The sequence below is a fragment of the Taudactylus pleione genome, unplaced genomic scaffold (assembly GCF_031769625.1).
Source record: "Taudactylus pleione unplaced genomic scaffold, aTauple2 ptg000238l, whole genome shotgun sequence".
Taxonomy (NCBI): Eukaryota; Metazoa; Chordata; class Amphibia; order Anura; family Myobatrachidae; genus Taudactylus; species Taudactylus pleione.
The window spans coordinates 6,095,629-6,120,358 of record NW_028284640.1 but is presented as its reverse complement, the minus strand read 5'-3'; the positions used below and the strand labels follow the sequence as shown (position 1 = coordinate 6,120,358).

The 24,730-nt window shown below is 41.5% G+C and overlaps 1 protein-coding gene across 1 annotated transcript in view; it reads left to right on the top strand.

Annotated features, from left to right (window-relative positions):
• Positions 1-416: 416 nt before the first annotated feature.
• The window catches only part of ALLC (allantoicase), a 43,608-nt gene continuing 19,294 nt past the window's right edge, over positions 417-24,730 (top strand). The window contains exons 1-4 of the mRNA XM_088479522.1: positions 417-435; positions 10,219-10,335; positions 19,302-19,352; positions 24,127-24,214. Of these exons, the coding sequence (XP_088335648.1) occupies positions 10,246-10,335; positions 19,302-19,352; positions 24,127-24,214 (229 nt within the window). The 5' untranslated portion in view covers positions 417-435; positions 10,219-10,245. The remainder of the gene's footprint in view (positions 436-10,218; positions 10,336-19,301; positions 19,353-24,126; positions 24,215-24,730) is intronic.

Sequence of the window (24,730 nt, the reverse complement as noted above, 5' to 3'; positions counted from 1 at the left end):
CCCGATGATCGCGATGGTCTTGACCATCGCGACCATCTTTTTGGCCGCTCGCATATGCTGTGGGTGGTCACCCACAGCTATGCAAGCAGACAGGAGGCCGCTCCATTTTTAGGTAGGAGGGCACTGATTCAGAGTGAGCGCTCTGGTCAGAGCGTCCGGCTCTGAATCAGGCCTACTGTACATCTCTGAATCAGGTCCACAGTCAAATGTTTCATCTCTTCTGCTAAAGGTATTGGAGCCTCTCTGATGCGATCTTTGCCCTGCTCTCACCTAGCAATACTACAGTCGTGTTAATGTTTACAATTTAATGAAAATCTATTAGAGAAGTAACTGATTGACAGGGTGGTTAAGGATTGTCTGTCACTGTATTTACTTAACCATAAGCTTTAACTGATAGTCATGAGATAACAGTACATGTGGGATCTTGTTTATAAGGTAAGACTCAATTAATTCTAGCACCGCTGATTGAAGTTTTGCTACCTACTGTATATTCAGTATGTTAATACTCATTGTGTGTTCTGATAATTATGGTAATAAATCATTGTCCTTTGCTCTATGTATCGGTACCATTTTAGGTAGACCGCCTTTATTCATTCGAAAAAATTCTGTTCTACCCATGGAAGTGTTTACTCTAACTAATGTAGAAATAATACACAGCTACAATATTACCAATACATTAATTATAAGATATACAATAAGTTATCCATGACAAACATTAACTTGAAGGACATATTTTTAAAATGTGTCTGTAATTTCATGAGCAGCAACCGCTGTGTTTGGGTGCGCAATAATCAGTATCGTATTATGACAGTGTCACGACACCGTGCCAAGCCTACGCTCAGATACGCCAACCTGACTTACTTAGGTGGTTGTGTCGTAGGATTTACCTAAGTTGCCACCACGAAGAGTATTAAAATAGCGCTCTTACGTTCGCCAGACACTTGAATCTCACTTAAACTCATAGTTATACACAAATATAGCATGGGCCTCTCCAGGCACGTGAATTCATTAAAGCACAGAGATAACGCTGATAAAGTTTAGTAATTATTGAGAAATATCTCCAGGGTTAAATTACAGGAAAAATAGGTAAATAAACTAGACATACAAATATAAGTAAATGCACAAAATTATTACAGATAAAAGAAAAGGATAGAGTATCAGAATCCTAAGGTATCTTACGCTGAGATCTTAGAGAATCTGTGCGGAGGGAGACCACCATAGACCGACATGGGGAGCACTCCTTAGCTCTCAGCTACTCCCTAGAAGTGAACACGTAGCAGTGTGGACTGTTGAGCATTATAGTTCCATGACTTGCTCATCCCCCAGCAGCCCCCACCCTTTTCAGGCTCAGAAATACTGGTCTTTGTTCTCCCAGGGTCTGTGTAGATGCAAATTAGCACACTACAAGACCTGACACTAATATACCTCCCTGGACCTTTAGGGTATTTTATGATAGGAAGACTGCTAGCATAAGGTGTTATAAATGACTCTTCTAGCAGCCAGTGTGACTGTGTACTGGACATGCATCACATGGCCCCCTAGTGTGGGAGCAAATGTTACATTCAGGAAGCATTGTCTTCAAAGGCCAGGTGTCACTTGACCATCTGCCATGATCAGCTTATGCAATCCAGTTTACGCAAACAGCCATTTCTGAAATATATACTTTAGGGAATTATGATAATACATACACTTTATACAGAGCACACAAAATACGTACAGTCATGACATGGGCTTTTGATGAATCACCGTAACCCATGGCGATGGTCACAGGTACCTTGGAGTTTTTTGGCAGTAGTAGGAGAAGGGATCATATCAGAAGAGGTACATATTTGTTTTGCTTTCATGAGACACTGCAGCCACAACTAGATTAGCTTGAAAAAAATTCAATGTATAATAATAATAATAATAATAATAATAATAATAATAATAATAAACTATTTGTATAATCAGGGCCGGCTTCAGGGGTCGGAACAGATCACAGCACACCCTAACATCGCGCGTGGCAAAGCTGCGTGCAAACAAAAATGGGGGTGTGGCCTAATTGCCAAAGGCCACACCCCCTACGCTGTGTTATTTGGCGGCGTGCCCTCACGGCACGCCTCCAATAATGTCAGGCTGGGGGGAGCCTCACTAACTTGGCTTCCCCCAGCCTCTCCCGTCACTGAATGGATGCCACGCACATGCGCGCAGCATCCATTCAGACTCCGGGGTCCAGTACTGCTGCACAGCTACAGCGGTGGGGATCCCCAACCTCCTGATTTGACCACCCGCGGACCACTTCGGGTCAGCGGGTGGAACAGCGGGACAGTACTGAGATGTTGGGGAGGGTGCGTCCTCTATGGGTGGAGCCCCTGTTCGACCACACTGGTCAAACACCCCTAGAGCCGGCCCTGTGTATAATCATGATATAATAAGAGGTGGCCACCATGATGCAGAATGGGCAATACCTACAATAATTTAGTTTAAATAATAAAAAGATCTGATGTAAGCGTTTGCAGAGAGTGTGAGTGGGAGCCTGGAGGAAGAAATAAACCAAACTTAGGTTTACATCTTTGAGCTTTGGGCTAGGGATAAATTTACTAAGCAGCACTTTTCAAAGATGACTTGTCTTCATTGACTTTGGATGCTTATTTTAATGTGTTAATAATATTAAATACAATATACACCTGGTTTTGTATTTATTAATACTGCCCCTTTAAATGCAGCGGTGAAAACCGCAGAAGACGAGGCAGCTTTGAAAAGAGCTGCGCAGTATATGTACCCTCTAGTCTTCTCTTACCTGTTTGAGTAATTCAGGGTAAATTCTAAAAGTTCCAATATGGAGGCTGTGGAGGGCGGAGAGAGAAGCCAATATATCTGCAGAGAGTCGGGCATGCCAGCCTGAGAGTATCCTGAGAGCAAAATCTGCTAAAATTACATCCTTATAAATTTGGAAGTAGCAATACTGGTTGTCACCATGGAGATCTGTGTGTGGCGCCATGATGCCATGTAAGTTGATGTCTGTAGTATTGTCACACTGGAGCCAGGGGTCTATTTGGTGGTTGTAGAGGAGGAGTGGAATCGTTAGGAGGCATGAGAATTAAGGGGAGAGTTATCAAATCTTGGATAGAGAAAAGTGGAGAGAGAAAAAGTACAGTACCACACAGCTTGACAAAATGACATAAACTGTTTGGTTGGTACAGTATTTTGTATCTCTCCAAGATTTGATAAATCTCCACCATATTGTTGAAATGGCTGTATGAAACCAATAATAATAATAATAATATAAAAATATACCGTTGTTATCTAGTCAGCCAATCATGGGACAGCAACTCAATAAACAAAGCATAGACATATAATGAAGAGATTCAGGTGTTGCTCAAATTAAACACCAGAGTGGCAAAGAAATGTGATCTCAGGCTGACTTTGACCACTGAATGATTGGTGTCAAACGGGTTAGTGTAAGCAACTCAGAAACTGATGACCTCCTGGGATTTTCAGAGTCAGCAGTCTAAACTAGAGTTTACAGAAAATGGTGCTTACAACTCACCTACAGTTAGTGGCCATTTTATGAGTGAGAAGAGACCAGGGCCGTAGCTAGGGTAGTGCGGCCGGTGCCATCGCACAGAGCACCACAGGTTAGGGGGCGCTGTTTGGGCCTGTCAAATTTCTGTTTATTATCATTCTTGCTTGTGGCTTCCTCTTATTTCATAACCTCAAAACAATAGATAGATGGCGCTGATCCAACATAGCAGATAGGCAATACACTAATAATTAAAATAATTAATAATTGTTTATTAATAAACACATGTATTGGATAAATGATCCCTAAATAGGATCATATGACAAACATAAAAGGACATAAACTATACACAAATTACAAAAAGAAATTAATGATAAATAAATAAATAAACAACCGGTATAAATTGATCTCCAATTCCCTTAATGCAGGGTGCCAAAGTTCCTTTGCAGATTTAGATGGTGAACTGTGCACAGTGTAGACTCCCCATCCAGTGCACTGAACTTCAATTCACCGGCAGACACAGCCGCTAGGATAATGGACGTCACAGTGCACTGACCGCCGGAGCGGTATATGGAGACAGAGATCCTGTTGGACACTTAATACTTTACTTAACATCAAGGTATTAATCACGGAGACTGCTCTCTACATATTATTGTCGGATTAACTTGTCCATTGGAGGATAGTGAGTACTGTTGATCCCCCCTATACTCATATCCATTGCATTTAATACCGATTAATTATTGTTTTACCATCAACATATACCCCCCTTTGAAGTTCAGCGCATCGTCATTGCGCCTTGATACAATTGTTGCCACAATTATCAGTTTGAGGCCTGTTGTTACACAGTGTCACTATCACTGTGCATATTCTTTTTACCACTGGATGGGGAGTCTACACTGTGCACAGTTCACCATCTAAATCTGCAAAGGAACTTTGGCACCCTGCATTAAGGGAATTGGAGATCAATTTATACCGGTTGTTTATTTATTTATTTATCATTAATTTCTTTTTGTAATTTGTGTATAGTTTATGTCCTTTTATGTTTGTCATATGATCCTATTTAGGGATCATTTATCCAATACATGTGTTTATTAATAAACAATTATTAATTATTTTAATTATTAGTGTATTGCCTATCTGCTATGTTGGATTAGCGCCGTCTATCTATTGTTTTGAGGTTTTGATTGTTGGGAGTTTGGCAGACCCCCGATAGGTGTGCGGCTTTTCTGATTTAGCAGTATAGCACACAGTGCACTTTCACTGGCGCCCTTGCTATTTTTTAGTCTGTGGTTCCTCTTATTTCATCCCCAGCATCTCCTGGCCTCTCCTATCTCTTCCCTGGCCCTTCCCCATGAAGCCATGTCCCTTTTTTGGGTGCATTATGTCCCTTTGATAAATGAGGGGGCGCCAATACTCTTTCTGGTACAGGGCACCAAAAAGTCTAGTTACGGCACAGGAAGAGACTAGTTCTACACAAATCACAAATGTGGTAAAAAGTGAAAGTTTATTAACCTCGCCATGTTGGAAATGTATTCAAGAACTAAAAGATCTTCTTCATTTAGGGGATCCTTGGCGTTTATTGAATATGACAAACAGATCTTATACTCATCATGCTAGAGCACATAATTCTCTCTCACAAATAGATTATTTCATAATAACCACCTCACTTTTAACTCAGATTAAATCAACCAACATAAGAGATAATATAATATCCGCTCATGCCCCAATACGATTATGCCTGTATTTATGGACTACTTGTTCACGGGATCGTTTTTGGTGTTTCCCACACTATCTCTCTCAATCGGAGGACTTTAAAAAATGTCTGACCTACTCTTGGAATAACTCCCTAAACGATAATGTAGAACATTGAGATAACCTGATACTTTTCTGGGAGACGTTAAAGGCTGTGATGAGAGGACACATAATGGGTTACGTACCTAGGAAAAAAAAGGAGAGCGCTAAAAAAAATCAGGTGTTGCAGGAGCCAGTATCCCGTAGCTTCCAAGATTATATCTGTACTCCTTCTGATCTAACCATAGAGCAATACTTATAAAATAAAAAGCTACTAGAGTCGTAGTAATTGGTGTTAAAGGCCTTGCCTTTGCATAAATCTCCCGGCCCTGATGGCTATACTGGGGCCTATTTTAAGCTCCTTCAAAACGAAATCACACAAAGCCTGCTTGAGCTGTTTGGTAATTTTTTTTGTGATAACCTCCCTCACCCCTCTTTTGCTAATGCTTATACCACTCTAATTCCCACCCGGGTAAGGACTCAACTTCAGTAGATGCTTATAGACCAATTTCTTTATTAAATACTGATTTTAAGATCTTTTCCAAAATAATGGCTAATAGGCTTCAGGATATCCTTCTTGGTCTGTTGTCTCCCCATCAGGTGGCTTTTGTCAGATGTCATCAATCGGTAAGGGCAATTAGTACTGCCCTTGCGGAAGTGATTGCGGTATCCCAATCTTCGGCTCCTGATTGCATGTTATTGAGCATAGATACACTCAAGGCTTTCAATACTGTGGCATGGCCTCACCTGTTTCAGGTTCTTGAGAAGCAAGACTTTGACCCAGAGCCGCAACTAGACTTTTTGGTGCCCTGTGCCAGAAAGATCATTGGCACCCCCTTCATTTTTCAAAGGGACATAATGCACCCAAAAAAGGGCCATGGCTTCATGGGGAAGGGCCAGGGAAGAGATAGGAGAGGACAGGAAATGCTGGGGATGAAATAAGAGGAAGCTACAAGCAAGAATGATAATAAACAGAAATTTGACAGGTCCAAACAGCGCCCCCTAACCTGTGGTGCCCTGTGCGATGGCACCGGCCGCACTACCCTAGCTACGGCCCTGCTTTGACCCCTCATTTATATGCCTTGTCCAATATTTTTACACTTCTCCTACAACTTCTTTAATTGTTAAGGGATAACGTGGCCCTCCAATAACAATGAACAGAGGAACAAGACAAGGTTGTCCCCTCTCACCCTTATTGTTCAACCTGGCGATTGACCCCCTCTTTAGAATCCTACAATCTTCCCCTATTTTTACATGAATACTGATAGGTTATACTGAAGTCAGGCTCACGGCTTTTGCTGACGATGTCCTATTATACATATCCAGTCCTAGAGATTCCCTATCTGCAGTTTTAAATATTTTGAAAGGCTTTGGAAGCAATTCAGGTTTGAGATAAATATGTCCAAATCTGTGGGTATGTACTTAAAACCAAGAATAGTTCAACCATCGTGGAGTAGACAATTTCCTTTGTCTTGGGCTAAATCTCACATCACATACTTAGGTATTCAACTGCCAAAGTTGCCATCTGCTTTATATCGATTGAATTCTACCAAGGCAATCTCATCGATTGTGGTGGAGCTCGAGGGGTGGAGCCATCTCCAGTTATCTTACCTGGGTAGAGCAAGTTTAATAAAAATGGTGACCTTCCCACGCCTGCTTTATATAATGCAATCTACATAATGCAATCCTTTCCACTCCTACTTACACATAAAGACACCTTAAAGATGAACGCTTTGTTTAGAATGTTCATTTGGAAAGGAAAACACCCTAGAGTAGCCCTCTTAAAACTACAACAGATAAGAAACAATGGAGGAATTAATTTTCCACACATAACCCATTATAACCACACATTTATTTTGCGCTTCTTGTGAGATTGGCTGCCTGATAGCTATATCTACACTTATTCCGCTATTGATAAGCAGTTTTTACCAGACGGAAATTGAATTATTTTTTTATATCAGCATGATGCAGAGGTTGGCCAGGAGATACGAGAAAACTCCTTTTTATGGTCAACGAAGAGAATGTGGCATATTTTACACCATCAAAACAATTTGGACTCTCATAAATCTTTATTTCTTCCCTTTTTGGGCAATTCTGAATTTCAGAATGGACTTGCAGCTTTTCCTATCACTATATGGAGGAAGGCGGGAGTAAAGGATGTGAGTAATGTGGTGGATAACCCTAAAATTCCCATTAATTCAGCAATTCCCATTACCATTTTTTCAGGTGCAACATTAGGCAATTTCGATAATATAGGATATTTCATAGATCTCACTTTACACCTCACAGACAATATATGGCAGGAATGACCGCCTCACATAATTGTTTACTTTGCCAAACTCCTTAAGTGGGCTTCCTCCATTGTTTCTGGTCCTGCCCATTGCTGCGTCAATTTTGGCTAGCGGTCAGAAAATTTTCTTGGATAATCTGGTAAATTATATTCCATTTACTGCAGAGTGGGCTATATTTGGGGTAGTGCCTGCCACACAGAAAGTTGCAAGGGGATGTAACAAGCTGCTTTTAGCTATTAGTGCTGCTGCTCGAAAAGTCATCTTGCAAAACTGGTTTGTAAGCACTCCTCCCTCAATACAGATGTTTCAAAACAAAATACCTTATGGTATGAGCAGCAGCAACTTCTGGGACCCCTGCCATTTAGCACGTACTGAGTGTGGGTAAGTTTGCTTCTCATCTAGGATTAGTTCTGTAGGTTGGGTCTTGTTGCTCCATGCGGCTTCCCCCTTCCCCCCATGATTCCTTGTTTTGATCGTCTTATAGAATTATATTCAGTTTGTTGTGGCTATTGTTGGATAGTAATTACTGTTCGTGTATACATTTGTAAGCTCTGCTATCCTTTTGTTATGAGACTCTTATTCATTTGAATGTTTATTCATTGCCATATATTGCATATTGAACCATGTATATTTACATTGTTGGTGCTTTATAGAATAAAAAAAGAATACTGAAAAAAAAAGTGAAAATGATGAAATATAAAAATGATTGCTTTAGATATGTGTAAATTTAAAAAATACTGCATGTTGTGGAAAGACTGCAAATAGTAAGAAATATATACACATAATAAATATATGATGAATAAATAAATTACAGATGAAAAATAGAATGGTAAGGGAGTTGAGGTATGAGGGAAACGAGGAGAGACTTGAAACAGAAGAATTGAAATTATATATATAATATACTGTATATAAGTAAAAATTCAATTAGATTTATGTAAATTATAGGAGGCATAGGAGATTATGCATTTATTTCCACTGTATATAATTAATGGCATGGGATATGTGACTCTAAGGGGACAAATAATACTGTTTCAATTAGGGATGACCTTAAGCATCAAATAGTGGCGATGTTGCTGCCTTCACAACTTGCTTTGAGCCATTACATGGAAACCACTCAATGCTTTAACCATCAATGGTTTAACTAGTGCACATGCACAGAGGACACAGACATTTGTGCATGTGCAAAGGAACTCTGCTGGGTCCACTCCTTCCTGGTGTCAGCAGCAGAATGGAAGCCTGCAGCCACTGTATAAGCATCGGAAAGAAGCATCTGATAGTTAGTAACCAGTGCAATTTTTTCATAGATGGAAAAGGCATTTCCATAGGATCGGAATCATCAATGGCAGCCAACCATTGATTTCAGCAGGCCATCCCTAGTATCAATGTGTTGGATGATATGTATGAAATGCTAAATCCAGGTGTGATACAATAGTGTGATTTTATATGAGCAAAATGGTGTGTGTCTACAAGTGTACAATAAGTAGAGATGAGAGAGGAATCAAATGAGTAGATGATTTTATCTACATTACATATACTGTAATGTAGATTAAAGCAGGATAGGGAGGTAAGTAGAAAACAACAGATGGGATAAACGTGAAACGTAAGTGAATGTGAATGAAGGATATACAATAAATGAAATGTTTAATATAAAAATAAAATACAGGTTGAGTCTCCCATATCCAAAATGCTTGGGACCAGGGGTATTTTGTATATCGGAATATTCCGTAGTTTGGAATATTTGCATACCATATTGAAATGTCTTAGGAATAGGTCCCAAATCTAAACACAGAATGCATTTATGTTCTATATACACCTTATACACACAGCATGAAGGTAATTTTATACAATATTTTCAATAAGTTTGTGGCTCAAACAAAGTTTGTGTACATACATGAAATTCATTTATGCGTCATATACACTTTATACACAGCCTATAGGTCATTTTATACTTTATTTTTAATAATTTTGTGCCTTAAACAAAGTTTGTACCATCAAAAGTCTAAGATTTCACTATCTCAGTCATGCTAAAAATATTCCGTATTTCGGAATATTTGGATATGGGAGACTCAACCTGTATGTACTTTAAAGTAATTGAAAATGTGTTGTGTATTAATAATTGATATACTGTATATGTAACAATAATGTGATAGTAGTACATAATAATTAATGGTATTTAAAAATGTATTAAACTTTATTTGGAGTAGAATGTGTGTAGATATTCCAATGCATTCCACCACCAATTTGGGGCTTCCACAGTGTTTTTTTCTGTACTTAAATGTAACAATAATGTGATAGTAGTACACAAATAATTAATGGTATAAAATATAAAACTTTGTCTGGCATAGTCTTTGGAGTGTGGCGATACAGCCAAATGCATTTCACCACCAAGTTGGGGCTACCTCAGTGGTGTTTTTTGTATGAAGCAATGCAGTGTGTGTTCTATCTGAGAGACAAGAAACCTGTGAGGTCAGAGATTTCACTTCCTAATGTCCTGAGTGTAGCACAGGATGGAATGGGTCTTCTATCAATGCTTGTCAGTGGAGAAGAAGCTCTATACAGGCATATTTAGAGTTAGGGTGTAAGCACAATGCAAATTAGTAAATAAATAAATCACTCTTTGTTTTACATTCAAAGCATAGCGAGTTCTAATACATTTCCAAAATGGCTTCTACAAGAGAAAATGGAGTTCAAGAATCTGCTCCAGAATTTGTGCAGATGAATAACCTGGCTTGCAAGACTGTTGGAGGAAAGGTAATCATTGTACATTGTACATTTTAGCTGTAACAACTTTATGGTGAGGCATCCAAATAAAATAATAGAACGTAACAAACAAAATGTCCGTACTAGTCATCACTAAAACAAATGTAGGGGTATGTTTACTAATGTGAGTTTTTAGAAATGGAGATGTTGCCCATAGCAACCAATCAGATTCTAGCTATTATCTTCTAGAATGTGCTAATTAAATGTTAAGTAGAAACTGATTGGTTGCTATGGGCAACATCCCCACTTCTAAAAGCTCTCACTTTATTAAACATACCCCTTAGACAGTAGATCTTATAGTGCTATATGGTAATGCTGGCCATACACGTACAGTAGCTGTATTCCAATTACTGTCATGTAGAACTAGTTGGAGACTATGCAAATGGATGGATCTGTCCAATCTGGTAAACCACTATGTAGCTAAACTGAAAATGTATCCTGGTCCCCGAGTACTTCGATGACAAGATAAATCAGTACAAGATTTAAGGCTCATGATTTAATTAGAGATAAGCAGAATCAATTTTTTTTTGCATATTCAGTTTTGTGGCAAACAGGCAATTTTAGAGAGGTATGACGTCATGGCAATACAATCTTTGATATCTGAAATTGATATATCTTTCCAATCTGTATTAGTACATGCGTATTTTGCAGCATATTTATAGTGTATGAATATAGCTGAGATGACAAAAAAAGATTCATAGACTCTCAGTTTTTACCCCTATTTACCGATTCTCCATTACACCAATGTATGCCCATTGCAGATAATTTTCGCCAAAGAACGGATCTTGCAATCATGAAAGGCATCATTTTACTATTAACAATCTGCAAAACATCTGATCGGTACCATACACTAGCAATCTACAGCCCAACTGGTCGGTGAAATCCAACATGTTGGACAACCTGATTTACCTATTCCGATCACTATTTGGTCAGAATCGGCAATCTGCGAACCCCATACATAGCCTATTTTTTACACAATCATCTGTGAAATGCAGAATTGCCTCAAATGATTGCTTAAGTATGAGCCCCAATAGACTGGGAACACATAACCAAATCCTGCTTGCCAAACATGCAACATTTTTAAGACATATGTGGAACAGTTTTGAACAGGTTTAGGGTTCCCGGGGGGGACTTAGGGTTAGGCACCCCTCCAGGAGTTTAGGGTTAGGCTAGGGGAAGGGAAAGTTAGTGTTAGGCACACCCGGGGGGAGGTTAGTGTTAGGCATCCCACTGGGGGACTTAGGTTTAGGCGGTGGGGAAGGGGGGGTTAGGTTTAGGCACTTAGAGGGGGGATTAGGGTTAGGCACTTGGGACGGAGGTTAGGGTTAGGCACTTGGGGGGGAGGTTAGGGTTAGGCACCCCTAAGGGAGGGTTAGGGGGTAAAATAGATTAGGAAATACTTACCTTGGAACGATCGAGATTTTCACTGCTGCCGGGATGCCGCTGTTGGGATTTGAACCGCCGGCCAAGCTACTTTACAGTGGGCTGTATGATGTAACAGACCTATGTCAACCTAAACACATTTCTGTTGCAGCAAGTCTTGCCTCGTCCCTTATTATTACTAAACACTTTCCTTCTCATTCGGTTGCATCCATGTGACTGAGCCTGTATTGATCCAGTGCCAGCATATTTTCCACTACAGTTTATCCTTCCAGCTTCCAATGAGCTCATTACTATGCTTAGAACCTGTGGAGATGCACAATGATTGATCTCTGCCTCATCCTGCACCAGTGTATTTAGCAGTGCACAATTATACATATAGCAACTGCCATAATAAAACATATGGACAAACATGTTAAATCCCATATAAATATTCTGAAATGATAGATTGATTTTGTAACAACTCCACATATCTATACTTATAATAAAGTTGTAGTGGTTGTGTTTGTACATAGAATTTTTTTGAGAAATGTAATCCTTGGGACTGTGGAGCTGATTCAGACCCGCTCGCTAGATGCGTTCTCACGCAGCCGCTCAGGTGCTAATATATGCATGGGCTGCGATCACACGTTAAGACATTAGTATGCCCGCTATGTCTTAGCGTGCGACAACAGTGCGATCACAAGCCAGTCTAATGACAGACATGCGCAGACAGGTGACAATCGGCCAGCTGCGTGTGGATGCAGTTTAGCGAGTGGGTATGAATCGGGCCCTGTCTACGAACTATGGAGACAAAACATTTTTCTGAATTTTTGTTTGTCTGTTTGGTCCGGCATCATGCAAGAACAACGGGATGAATTTAGATTGTCATATTATATAGCTGTTATGATTCCTGGAGAGAATCGACGGTATTAATGTAGAGCCAACTGATGACAGCCTTGAGGGCTGGATTGCATTGTACTAGTCGTGGCCAAGGGTTAAGGATTTGGTTGCAGCCGTTGGGCTGTCGATGCTGCCTTGCGGCTGGTTTGTTTTGACTAGTTGTGCCAAGGGCAAGAGGTGTGATGCAACCTGTGGGCTGTAGGAGCAGCCTTGAGGGCTTTATAGGCGTAGCCATGGGACTGGTGATGTGAAGCAGCCTTGGGGCTGTTGGAGCAGGCTTGGAGGCTGATTGTGGTTTTTATAGTCGTTGCCAAGGGACTGATGGTGTGAAGCAGCCTTTGGGCTGTTGGAGCAGCCTTGAGGGCAGATTGTGGCCTTTATAGTCGTGGTCAAGGAACTGATGGTGTGAAGCAGCCTTTGGGCTGTTGGAGCAGCCTTGGGGGTGGATTGTGGCCTTTATAGTCATGGCCAAGGGACTAATGGTGTGAAGCAGCCTTTGGGTTGTTGCAGCAGCCTTGAAGGCTGATAGTGACCTGGGGCCCCAGGACCGTTGCAGCCTTTGGGCTGATGAGACTCAGGTGAGGTATGCAACAAGAACGTGGGGCTGCTACCAGTGCCACCGAGATGACACTGGTGACGGTGTGCTTAATAGCGCACCTGGAATGCAGCATTACTACCAGTGCCGCTGGGATGACACTGGCGATGGCATGCTAATTTGCACACCTGGAATGCAGAGTGGCTACCAGTGTCGCCGGGATGACACTGGTGATGGTGTGCTAGATTGTGCACCTGGAATGCAGAGTTGCTACCAATGCCTCTAGGATGACACTGGCGACAGTGTGCTAAATTGCGCACCTGGAACGCAGAGCTGCTACCAGTGCCACCAGGATGACACTGGCGATGGTCTACTAGGTTGCGCACCTGGAACGCAAAGTAGCTACCAGTGCCAATGGGATGACACTGGTGACGGTGTTCTATATTGCGCATCTGGAACGCTAAACTGTGTCTGGTGTCATAGGGTTGACACAAGCCACCGGATGGTGACAGAGGCTTCTGGGGTAGGAAGTGCTCCATGCTGCCCAGATGGTACAAGTAGCACGTGTGGACGAGATGCAGGTGGAGCCGCCTGGATCGAATAAACGGCACACATGAAACACAGCTAGACTGGCACAGGAACTTGACCGACAAGCAGGAGACTGGAAAACCGGAAGAAAAAAAAACTCTATCACCGGCATGGAGTGAAGGGCTGGCTGTAATTTAACAGAAACAAGGCCCAACCAGAGCAAGTCTCCCTTAATGATAGACCAGTGTGCAGCTGTGCTGTGCACAGACAGGAGAATCAATTAGCATGCACCTGACACTGCACACAGACACGCAGTAATTAATACAGTGCCTCAGGTTGGAAGCTGCAGATCCTGACAATAGCTTAGTTACCTAGAAAGAAACTGAGGTATGTATTATCTTAATGTGACCTCAGGGAGAGGAGCAATAAAGCATAAAGCATGCTTGAGTTCTGATCCAGATCGTCATGCAGATGTTCGCGCTTTTGGAGTATTCCCCTTATCCCCAACAATTTTCCTTTTCATTTCAAGCATCTGCAGTGTCCTCCTCTGATGAAATTACCTGGTGTAAAGAAACATGTTAGGAAGACTGCTATTGCACAGCCTGGTTTCGTTTACTATTATCCATTTTTAATTACTCATTGCTAATACCACGGATATCACCCACAGTAACCTTTACAAACTGCTCCACATGGGGACCCTTCAAGGAAGCCCGCTTCTACTATCCATTGTCGTTATAACCACTGGTATCTAAACCTTAATTGCTATATGAATTGGTTCCGTTCATCTGCAGCACCACCGGACCAGTGACTACAACATTCAGCATCCCCTGTGTCCTCCAGGGTAGAGACGCCAGTGTCATCTAGGAGGCTAGCAAGGACGTGAGTCTGTCATAAAAACTCCGGCTTATGGTGTATACGGACCAGCGGAGGATTTATCTTAAACCAACAGAGTGGTAAGATATTTTGCCATGGGGGCACAGATATTGACATCCAATCTTGGGAATATTTCAGTATTTCACCTTATTGCGGAGTGAACAGTGTGGATACTGGACCTGATTCAGACCCGGTCGCTAAATGCGTGTTCTCGCAAGCAGCCCGTTGGTCTGCGTATGCGCACGCATCGCAATGCGAGTGCGCGAATTACTCATTGCGATCGCATACTGTCCACTCGCCCAGCAAAGACAGCCCAGCAGAGTGAGTGACAGAAGAGGCCATTTGTGGGTGGTAACATGTGCAGGCCAGTAAAAACGGGGAAGTGGAGGTGCAAACGCAGGCGTGCCTGAGTGTTTCAACGCCGTTTTTAAGGCGTGCATAATTAACAGGCAGCGTCATTGTACACGTCACATGCCTGTTTTTTACACTGAAGTCCTCGCAGTGACTGCGGTAGGGTAAGGCAACCGCAAGTGCTGCATTAGCTTCCGATGGTGCTCGATGTACCAATGTTTAAAGACACTTCCTGGAGATGACGTGCGCTAGTGGGCGTCTCTGCATACTGTAATCGGCATCTGCAAACGCAGAGTGATCGCTCGCACAGCCAAAGGGGGTGTGCTTATGCCTTGGTGAGCGATCGCATCCCATGACGTCAATTTCAAAAATTTGTATACGCTGGATGCGAGCGTCCGCAAGAAGCGAGTGGGTCTGAATCAGGCCCTCTCTCTATTACAGCTGGGACTGTGTTTATCTATTGCTCTTTGGGACATTGTATCCAAGGATTCCATGAAAGAAATACCTTTGAATAAGGGTTACAATATAACTGTTATGAGTTGATTATTATGAAAGATTGCTGCTTATTTGTGGATTTTTTGCTCTTAAACAAGAACAAGTTTTTATGTGTGTTCTGAATTTTTTTTTACAATAAATACCGTTATATAATTGTGTTTGCAGTTTGTGTGTGATATCGTCACCAAAGCGCAGTTTAAGTCAATATCTTAGTTGTTTTTTCTTAGTTTCCTGTAAGTGTCTGCTTCGCGGTGGCGATCCACAAGTCGCAGGGAACAAACGCTCAGGGCTGCAGGCGTAGATCTCAGAATCAGCTGCTTCTCCCATGGGCAGCTTTACGTGGCTTGCTAATGAGTTAGTAGTCCCAAGAATAATTTTTGTGTTAAGCTGGGTACTCACTAAACGACGTGTGTACCCAGCGATGCAACACACCGATGGGCCGACATACTGTATAGGGCGGTCCATACACACTGAACGATCCGGTGGCCGACCGCCCAATATGCCGCCCCCTCTGCATAGGGCTGCATGAGGTCGCCAGCCGTATCACCTGATTGGACTGCATGTACATAAGATCAGACGATGCGACTGACGACTGCAGTACATACACACTGCACGATGTACTCACTGCACGATTTGTCGTTCCGATGCGTCAGAATAGGCCAAATCATTAACAATATCATGTAGTGTGTAGGTGACTTTAATCCCTAAAGAAAAAATACAAATATTGTTTACAAAGACATTTTGTGATCAACGGGCCTGATTCACCACGGATTGCTATTGCGGTCGCAGCTGTGATTACACACGCAGATCCGCTGCGAAAATATGCTATTGAATGTTATCATAATGCCTCGGCACAGCCAGCAGAGAGACGCCCTCTGCCGCTATCTCACATCAATAATACTTTGCAGTCCTGCGTATACATTGGTTTCATCGAGTAACATCGGCCCCCCCATGCAGAATTACAGGTGGTCTGACCTTACTCAGAAATTGCTAACCTCGTTGTACACAGTGAGTACACAAGCTGCGTATGCCGTCACAGTGGCTAATTTATGCACGCCCATGCAACGGCGTTCAAACGGACAGACACGCCTGTGTTTCACCGACCACCCCTCCGTCACCACCCCCAATCACTGCCTGTCATTATTCTGTGATGGCTCTCCGAGGTCTGAGTGATCGCAGTGATGCTTTCGTGCTCTGCGATGCTTGCGCAGTACGCAACAATTGGCTTTAGCAGTTGCGATCCATTTTGAATCAGGCCCAATGTCTACAATATAAAATATACATCACAATATCAGATGCCACTACGGTCTTTGTAAAATTAGGTCCGCTGAGCAATAACAGACATCAACGCGAGCGAAGCTGCGGGCAAACGCTTGTCTGAAATAATTGCCATATAGTAACTTCAATAGAATAGGTCACACATGGCATTCACTTCATTTGTTGAACCATTTCCTATCCTGCTGTTAGAAAAGCAGCATCGGCTACTGCCAATGTGGACTCTGTAATCTACCCAATACGGCACGGTGTCAGCAAGGGCACCAGCAGGTAGATACTATATGGTGCACCCCTATGAATGTAGCTACCATTACTAAGGTTACACAAGTGTGGGCTGGGGTGCTTTGCATGCCAGGACTGTTTTTCAACCCAAACCTAAAGAAAAGATTACATTTGAATGAGTTAACAACAGATTTTTATTTTGTCAAAAGTATTTATTGAAAATTTTCAAATAATACAAAAAACAATCCAAAATCAACATAAAAGTGATCATGCAAATCGCAGAGGGACAATGAAAATCAAAACTTCAGGGGGTTCAGTATCATTAATAAGGAATATACGATAACCAATTGGCAATATGTTTCACTAGTAAATGAAGGAGAGTATGTGTGTTAAACCACATATTTTCCATCAGTTTGTAGATAATGTCTCACTGTAACTTAACCATCGATCACAAAGTAAAATAATGTAAAAGTAAAGATAGAGAGGGGGGAGGAAACTACTATCCAACATACACATAAACTTTCTAAGTAAATCTGAGTCTTGCAGTTATACTTAGTAGAATACATAGCATTTCGAGTCCTGGATTTTTGCACTTTAAATTAAAAGGTCTCTCAAAAATGTTTCAAGTTTTTGATACGGGGGGAACAATACTCCCATTTTCAGTTTTACAATCTACGTATGGGCTCTCCAATGCAAGATTTTCCCCTATTTACAACTATGACACTATGCTTTATCTATCCCACCCCAAAAACACCATGATCTCACCTCAGACGTGCTATCATCTATAATTAATAAATTCATTAATCACAAATATAAACTAAAACTTGCATATTTAGCGCTTTTAAAATTATCTAAAGAGAAAATACAAAACCAAACCACAGACTTATGGAAGAAAGACATTTCTTTATTAACACAGGACAACTCATTAGTCCAACATTACCATTCAACCCTGAAAATACTGCGCTCTTCTAATATTACAAGAGGTTCATGTCAAAACCCTATACAGGGCATATATATGTCTCAGGGTCAGCGTAGCCATCTTGTCTCTGATGAAGATGGGCGGTGCCCCAAATGTAAATCTACCTCGGCGACATTCTTTCATAACGTCTGGGCCTGTGGAGGTATCCAAAAGTTTTGGTTTAAGGTGGTATACTTCATTAATAACACATTCTCCCTGAACGTACACCTACATCCTATACCGTTATTGTTTGCAACTTTTGAAGCCTGGCATCTTAACACACAGGAAAAATTCCTATTACCCATTTTAACCATGACAGTAACAGTAGCAAAGAAATTGATCCTTAACAATTGGATCAGCTCCAAATCCCCTTCACTAAGAGAAGTGGAAACACTACTGCTGAGATATACTGTATGTGCTTTGATAATTATGACATCTTTTCAACTGTTGAGTCGAGCCCCCACACTTTTATACGCAAGTAGGGCCCCTACTTGACATCAACAAATTTAGACTTACAAACCAGTCTAAGATATCTTTTGGAAATTAAGGATGGCAAATCTATTATATTCCAGAAGTACGTTCTAATCAATAATTTAGACGTTACCTCATCCTGATGCAGCAACACCTTCGACATATTCCTGAATCCCTTTCATAGATAGCAAAAACCCTATGTATTCTACTAAGAGTTAACAACAGATTAAAGCATAGTTACCTTAACCGCCATTGATATGGATTAGGTGTTTATTGTATTGGGGTGAGGGCTGACCCCATTCCACCTGCCTGAAATGAGACAGCTGTTAACAGGAGAAGAGTGTGGTATGGGGCTAGTAGACTCCTTATGGAATCCACTATCCTTTTATTTTATTATATTAATACCTTAATTCCACCCATAATAAAGTATGTTTAGATTTGTGTGGATTTCTTCTTTGATGCACTCTGTAATAATGTTGGAATGAATCCTCTCTTTGTGGACTCCCTGGGAACACTTTCTCAATTATGTTTTTATTACCGTAAATAAGGTTTAAATGGGTTAGTAAATTTTTTCTATTTCTATTGCATTAGCTGAGCAATCACACTTCTCTTCTGCAACATCTGTAAACATGTTATTACAGCCCAAACATTCTTGTCCAACGAACTGAAAACAGCAAACTCAGGAAAGGTCAGTTAAACATTAATGTGCCGCACTCTTAAATATTACCTATGTATCCTACAGTCTTACAGGAACATTCATCCAGTCCACACAATTTAGATTTTGAATGTAGTTTATTAACGATTAAAGAGCAAATAGTACAGTTATAGTACCTCAAATTTCAAGAGCAAAGTTCAACTAATACAATAGTGTAGACAATTTAATTCAGGTACATTCTCAATAGACAAATACAAAATCAATATGTCTTTGTTAATTTTCCAAACCATAATTCCAGGACGCAGGACAATTGTAACTTTGTTTTTTTGCAGGTGCTGTTTGCAACAGATGACTGGTTTGCTGCTGCAGAAAATCTTTTAAGTGTAAGTTTATAATACTTCGGATTTCTTACATGTTAATAAAGATGCAACTATTGGAGTAGGAGGGGGACCAAGAGAAGCAGCTGCTCCGGGACATGATAGCTTGGGGGTTCCCATGTTTGTAGCTGCCACCTGTGCTGCTCCGGACTCAGCCCTGCTCTCTCTAACATCTCTTCTGAGTGCAGCTCTCATAGGAAGATAGTGCATTATAAAAGCCAAAATTGAGCTCCGTGCTGTGTGGTTGTAGACACTGCAAGGGAAATGGCAACCTAGCGGAGCTGAACTCCAGTATTAGAATTTGTTTATATAGAAAGTGAGTTCCGCCAAGTTTACACAAAGCGCGTGGATCTGCCAAAACTTACAGTATATTCGCCAATAGCAGGAGTTTGGCAGCTTAAGGGATCTATTTACTAAGCAGTGTTAGGAGACAGAGTGAAAGGTGATAAGGGGCCAGCCAATCATCTCCTAACTGCCATCTCACAGGCTGTGTTTGAAAAATGACAGTTGGGAGCTGATTGGCTGGCACCTTATCACTTTTCACTCTGTCTCCTAACACTGCTTAGTAAATAGACCCTTAAGAGTCTTCTCCGCTAAGTATGGAGTAGGTGCACCTGTACACCCAGATTTGCACGAAAGTGCAAAAATGAGATTTCATTTTTTGGGATGGAATTATTAAACTGAGATAAGAGTTGGGAAGACACACTTACATGGGTAATGTCAACTTTGGAGAAAGCACATACCCATATTCTATCCATGGGCTCCATTTAAATATTATGCAAATTGCCAGCAGCATATTTGGTTTAATATCACAGTGATGCAAATATGTCACCGGTATGTAACATGACTTACCTGTCCGGTAAGGTCTAGCGGTATTCTCCTCTTTGGTGGCATCCTCTGGTGTATTGCCAAAAGCCTAATGCTGCTGGCGACAAGGGGGGCTGCAGCCCCTTGGTAACATCCACCACTGGTTAGGACTTGTTCAGAAAAAGGAGCCCCATAAAAGGGGCCAAATTGCGTCCAACTGAGAATAGGAAAGGAATACACAAAAATCGCTTCTGTACGTGCGCTACAAGCAGAAACTTACTGTTTGCGTCTGTAAAGAGAGAGCCATGCAAATCAGAATCAGCGGGAATCAGCATGAACAACAAAAGCTAGCGGCATGGTGTAGAAGGCTGATTATGGCCGTAAGCAATGTATTGTAGGCAATTGTATGGTGTCACATGGTGTATTTTGCAACAATTAAATGATGGAAAAATTATAGCCAGCAAGTGTATTTCAGCAACTAATAGTATTTTGGGGTGCAATAAAGTATCTCTATAGTGATATAGTGTAGAGTGCATATAAAAAACACTTGCAATACCCATCACCTCACCATACAGAAAATAACATGTAATATATAAAACCTCTAAATATAGTATTATTTATTGGGAGTGGTATCCCAGGGGTACTGCATTGTGTCCCAACATTTTTACCTTAAAATATGGATTTCTCTGCTTTTTACCTAGTCTTTACCTAGTCTTTACCTAGTCTTGAGCTGTGAACTAAAATCCATGTTGAAAAGAAATGTAAGGAAAGAATTTAGGCGCCTTAACTCACTTATTAACAACCATCTCTCAATGTTGTTGCCTCTGATAAGGAAATAGCCAGCACAAAAAATAAACACAAGGGAAAAAATAAAAACAAGTAGAGAGAGGATAAAAAGACAGTGAATTCTTAAAAAATAAGAATTTTACTTAGATTAAAATATATATAATATATAAATATACATGAACAGATATCACAGTAGAAACACGTAGCACACAATTGCAAATAAAATACCCCTGGTACTACTATAAAATTACCACATATGTGCATATGAAACTTCAAACTAATAAAGAATTATGTATAGAGATTATAAAATGTCTCAGTTCCAGTCAGAAAAGATAGTATAGGGGCTGCTGGGTGAGCATTGGGTGTAAAGCAATGCTAGGAGGGTTTGGAAGCGGAAGTAGAGGCAGGCTGGGCAACTTCCAGCCAAACCTCCACATCTTTACACCCAAAATCAATGATGGAGAATCCTGACTGTTCACTTTGAAACTCCTCATCATAAGTACGCCACATTGACACCTTAGTGGACACGAACATCCCGTGAACCATGTGGAAGTACTTAAATAAATTCATATGTTCATTGTGTTGATTATCAAGATAACAACCGTAAAAACACACATGTGGACCAACCAATTATGGTACAACCAGAAAGTGTCCTCACAGTTACCACCCTGATGCTTAGCTGCCTCAAACTCTTTCTTAGCACAAGATGTAAGTATAAAGACATCAACATACTTCCTCTTCCTAATGTGGTCGTACAGTCGAGGACACACCCCTTGCAAGATAGCGGTGTTGTCACAATGGACAACACCACCCCTGGGTAAGTCAGTTCACACTGAGATACTGGCACTACAAAGCAGCTTTCCTACACACTTGATGCCAAGGCTCACTCTGAGACCACTGCTACTAGACCTGCATGGCTCGCCTGGCATGCCACGCACTGCGCCTAGAGCATTTCATGCATTTCACACCTACCTCACTAGGGATCTATTTACTAAGCCTTGGGAGGAGAAAAAGTGAACAAAGATAAGGTGCCAGCCAACCAGCTCCTAACTGCCATTTTTCAAACACAGCATGTGACATGGCAGTTAGGAGCTGATTGGTTGGTACCTTATCTCCGTTCACTTTATCTCCATCCAAAGCTTAGTAAATAGACCCCTAGAAACGCTACTAGAAAATAAAGAGGAAGAATAATCCTCCCATTCCGCTAACAGCATAAACTCAGTGGATGGACCCCGACAGATGTCCTCAACCACATGGTCTTGAGCCCAAGAAGAACCCGTAGTAACTTGAATGCCCATGTCAGAGGAAGGATCTGCATCTAACGACAAAGAAACAACTTGTGCTCCCCCAACAGACTGGGGGCTACAAACTGGCAGGTGAGAGAACTGGTAACGGTAGAGGAAAAGGCGAGGAAACAGACGGAAGTGAAAGTGAAGGGATAACACCTATAAAAGCTGACCTGCAAGAGGTGCTATAGGCGCCTGCACTATGGCAGGTTCCACTGCAGCTGTATGTTGTGAACTGGCTGCCGCTGCTGCAGAAACATTTGTCTTAGCAGTGAGCAGCAGCGCTAATATGCCAGCTAAAACTACTAGAGCATTCAATGCCACCACCAGATCAGCCACTGGTGGGTCACCATAGGCAGTGCTTGCTCTGATGCAACCGCAATACTAATCAAAGGAGGTACCAAATGTTATGTTACAACCCAATTGCACAATAAGCGGACATGATGCACATGCTGTGAAATAGAAAAATCCCATGTTGGGCCAGTGAAACCATCTCTGCAGTAGACTCTTGCAGGATGTCATGTAAGGGCTGCACGACATTACATGCAACAACGTCACTATAAAGGGTGCAGGCCATAACGTCCTCCAATGCAATATGCGGGGTGAAGAAAATGATATTCAGGTTGGCAGAGGGATGGACGGTCTTTCTCACCACCCAGATGTTCCAGTGCAGGTATCCATTGCAGCATCATGGCCACCAATACCCCCATTTTAGCTTTTGACAGAGCAGGTGGGGCAAACAACATTGTGGGCATGGCCAGCCATAGGTACAGAAATAGCACTTGCAGTGAGCGTTGACCGGGATTCAGTGCTGGCTTCATCACTATGGGCACAGATGGAAGCTGCAAGAGAGGTCAGTGCAGCACCAGCAGGGGTTGCAGCCATATCCCCGCTGGATGTTACTGGGCACCATTTTGAAGGCAGGAGCTGAACCAGAAGCCCCAGCCACTGACCTCTGTGATGAGTGACAGCGCTAGCTTGTGGTGCTCTCACTGCCGAAGGGCTCATCAGCCAGCAGCTCCGGGTGGGCAGGCTGAGGTCACCACGTCCATTGGCGGGAGCCACCAGACCAGGCTGCAGAGACTGATAATTCACACTCATGTAGCGTAGCCGGGCTTGCAAGGTAGCGGAGCACTGAGCAGGTAGCATCTTTAATCATAATAATAAATAAAGAAAATGTAAAATAAGCAAAACCGAAAAGGAGCAAAGCTGGGAAAATGGAGGAAGGATTTGAATAAAAAACTAAGGGAGAATAAAAAGAGTGAAAGATGAGGAAAATCTATAACAAAAGGCAAACATAACAAAGGGAACCAAACAATAAAAACTTGCAAAGGCATAAAAAACTTCCCTGTGTCCTGGGCTTTTCCACAAAAGGCAAGAGACCTAAAATAGCTGCCCGACACTACTATAAGTCACATCACCACACCAAAACTAAATTTGATAGGCAGCCATAAAACAACTCATCAGTTAATTACCAGGTAAAACACTAAACATCTTAAAGGGGCCACACACTAACATCCTCATAGTTTAATTATGCTCTGACCTAATCGGTCCTATGCATTCATTAAAAACAGAAACTTTTTCATGATTTGGTACAGTAGTTCTATATTTATCTTTATTGTTCACAGATGGACCAAGCAATTGTACAAATTGACCTTAACTTTAAGAGTTACAGCTGACAATACTATAAACATTTACACACTCAGATTTTATATAATTTTAATGACCTTTAATGTTAGGTTTACAATTGCAATTAATTGAGAAAAATTTGACAGCTAACTGATATGGGACCTCCTACTCATGTTGCAATCTCCCCTGATTGTCTTTAAGCAGGATGACCAATAGGGAGATATGTAGGTGGTCCCAGTACTTGTCTTATGTATAATACTTTTATTTGACAGAAACATGATCCAGAATTCAAAACCGGTCTCTTTACAGAGTATGGGAAATGGATGGATGGATGGGAGACTAGGAGAAAGAGAATTCCGGGTGAGAACAAATGAGCCAATTTATCAATATTTTCCAGAGAAGAATGTTATGCAATAGGTCATAACTACAGTGACAAAATACTGGAAAGGTTGTCAAGGGGAGATATATATATAATTCCCAGGTTTTTAGCTTCAGTCTGGTAGAATCAAGGCTGATTAGCAGCCTTGACTGCCAGAGGATGATAAAGGATGTGCCAGTCTCTCACTACCTGGGGAACAGGTCAGAGGCCTGTTGAGAGACAATGTGATTACTGAATGTTAGTGCTGTACTAAAGGCTTCTGATTGGGACAGGGACGTTAGATCCTTCCACTCTGAGAGAAGGAATAATTTTGTTTAGCTAGAGCGGGACAGGCCAGGATTTTTTATTTTTTTTTATTTTTGTGCTGCTAATAAAACTAGCTTTGGATACTTGTACCAACACCCTGGACTGATGTACTACTACTTGGCTATTGCATGACAAGTGTAACCGTTTAATCCAGGAGATGGCAACCTTACCCTGATTTTGCCACTCTACCA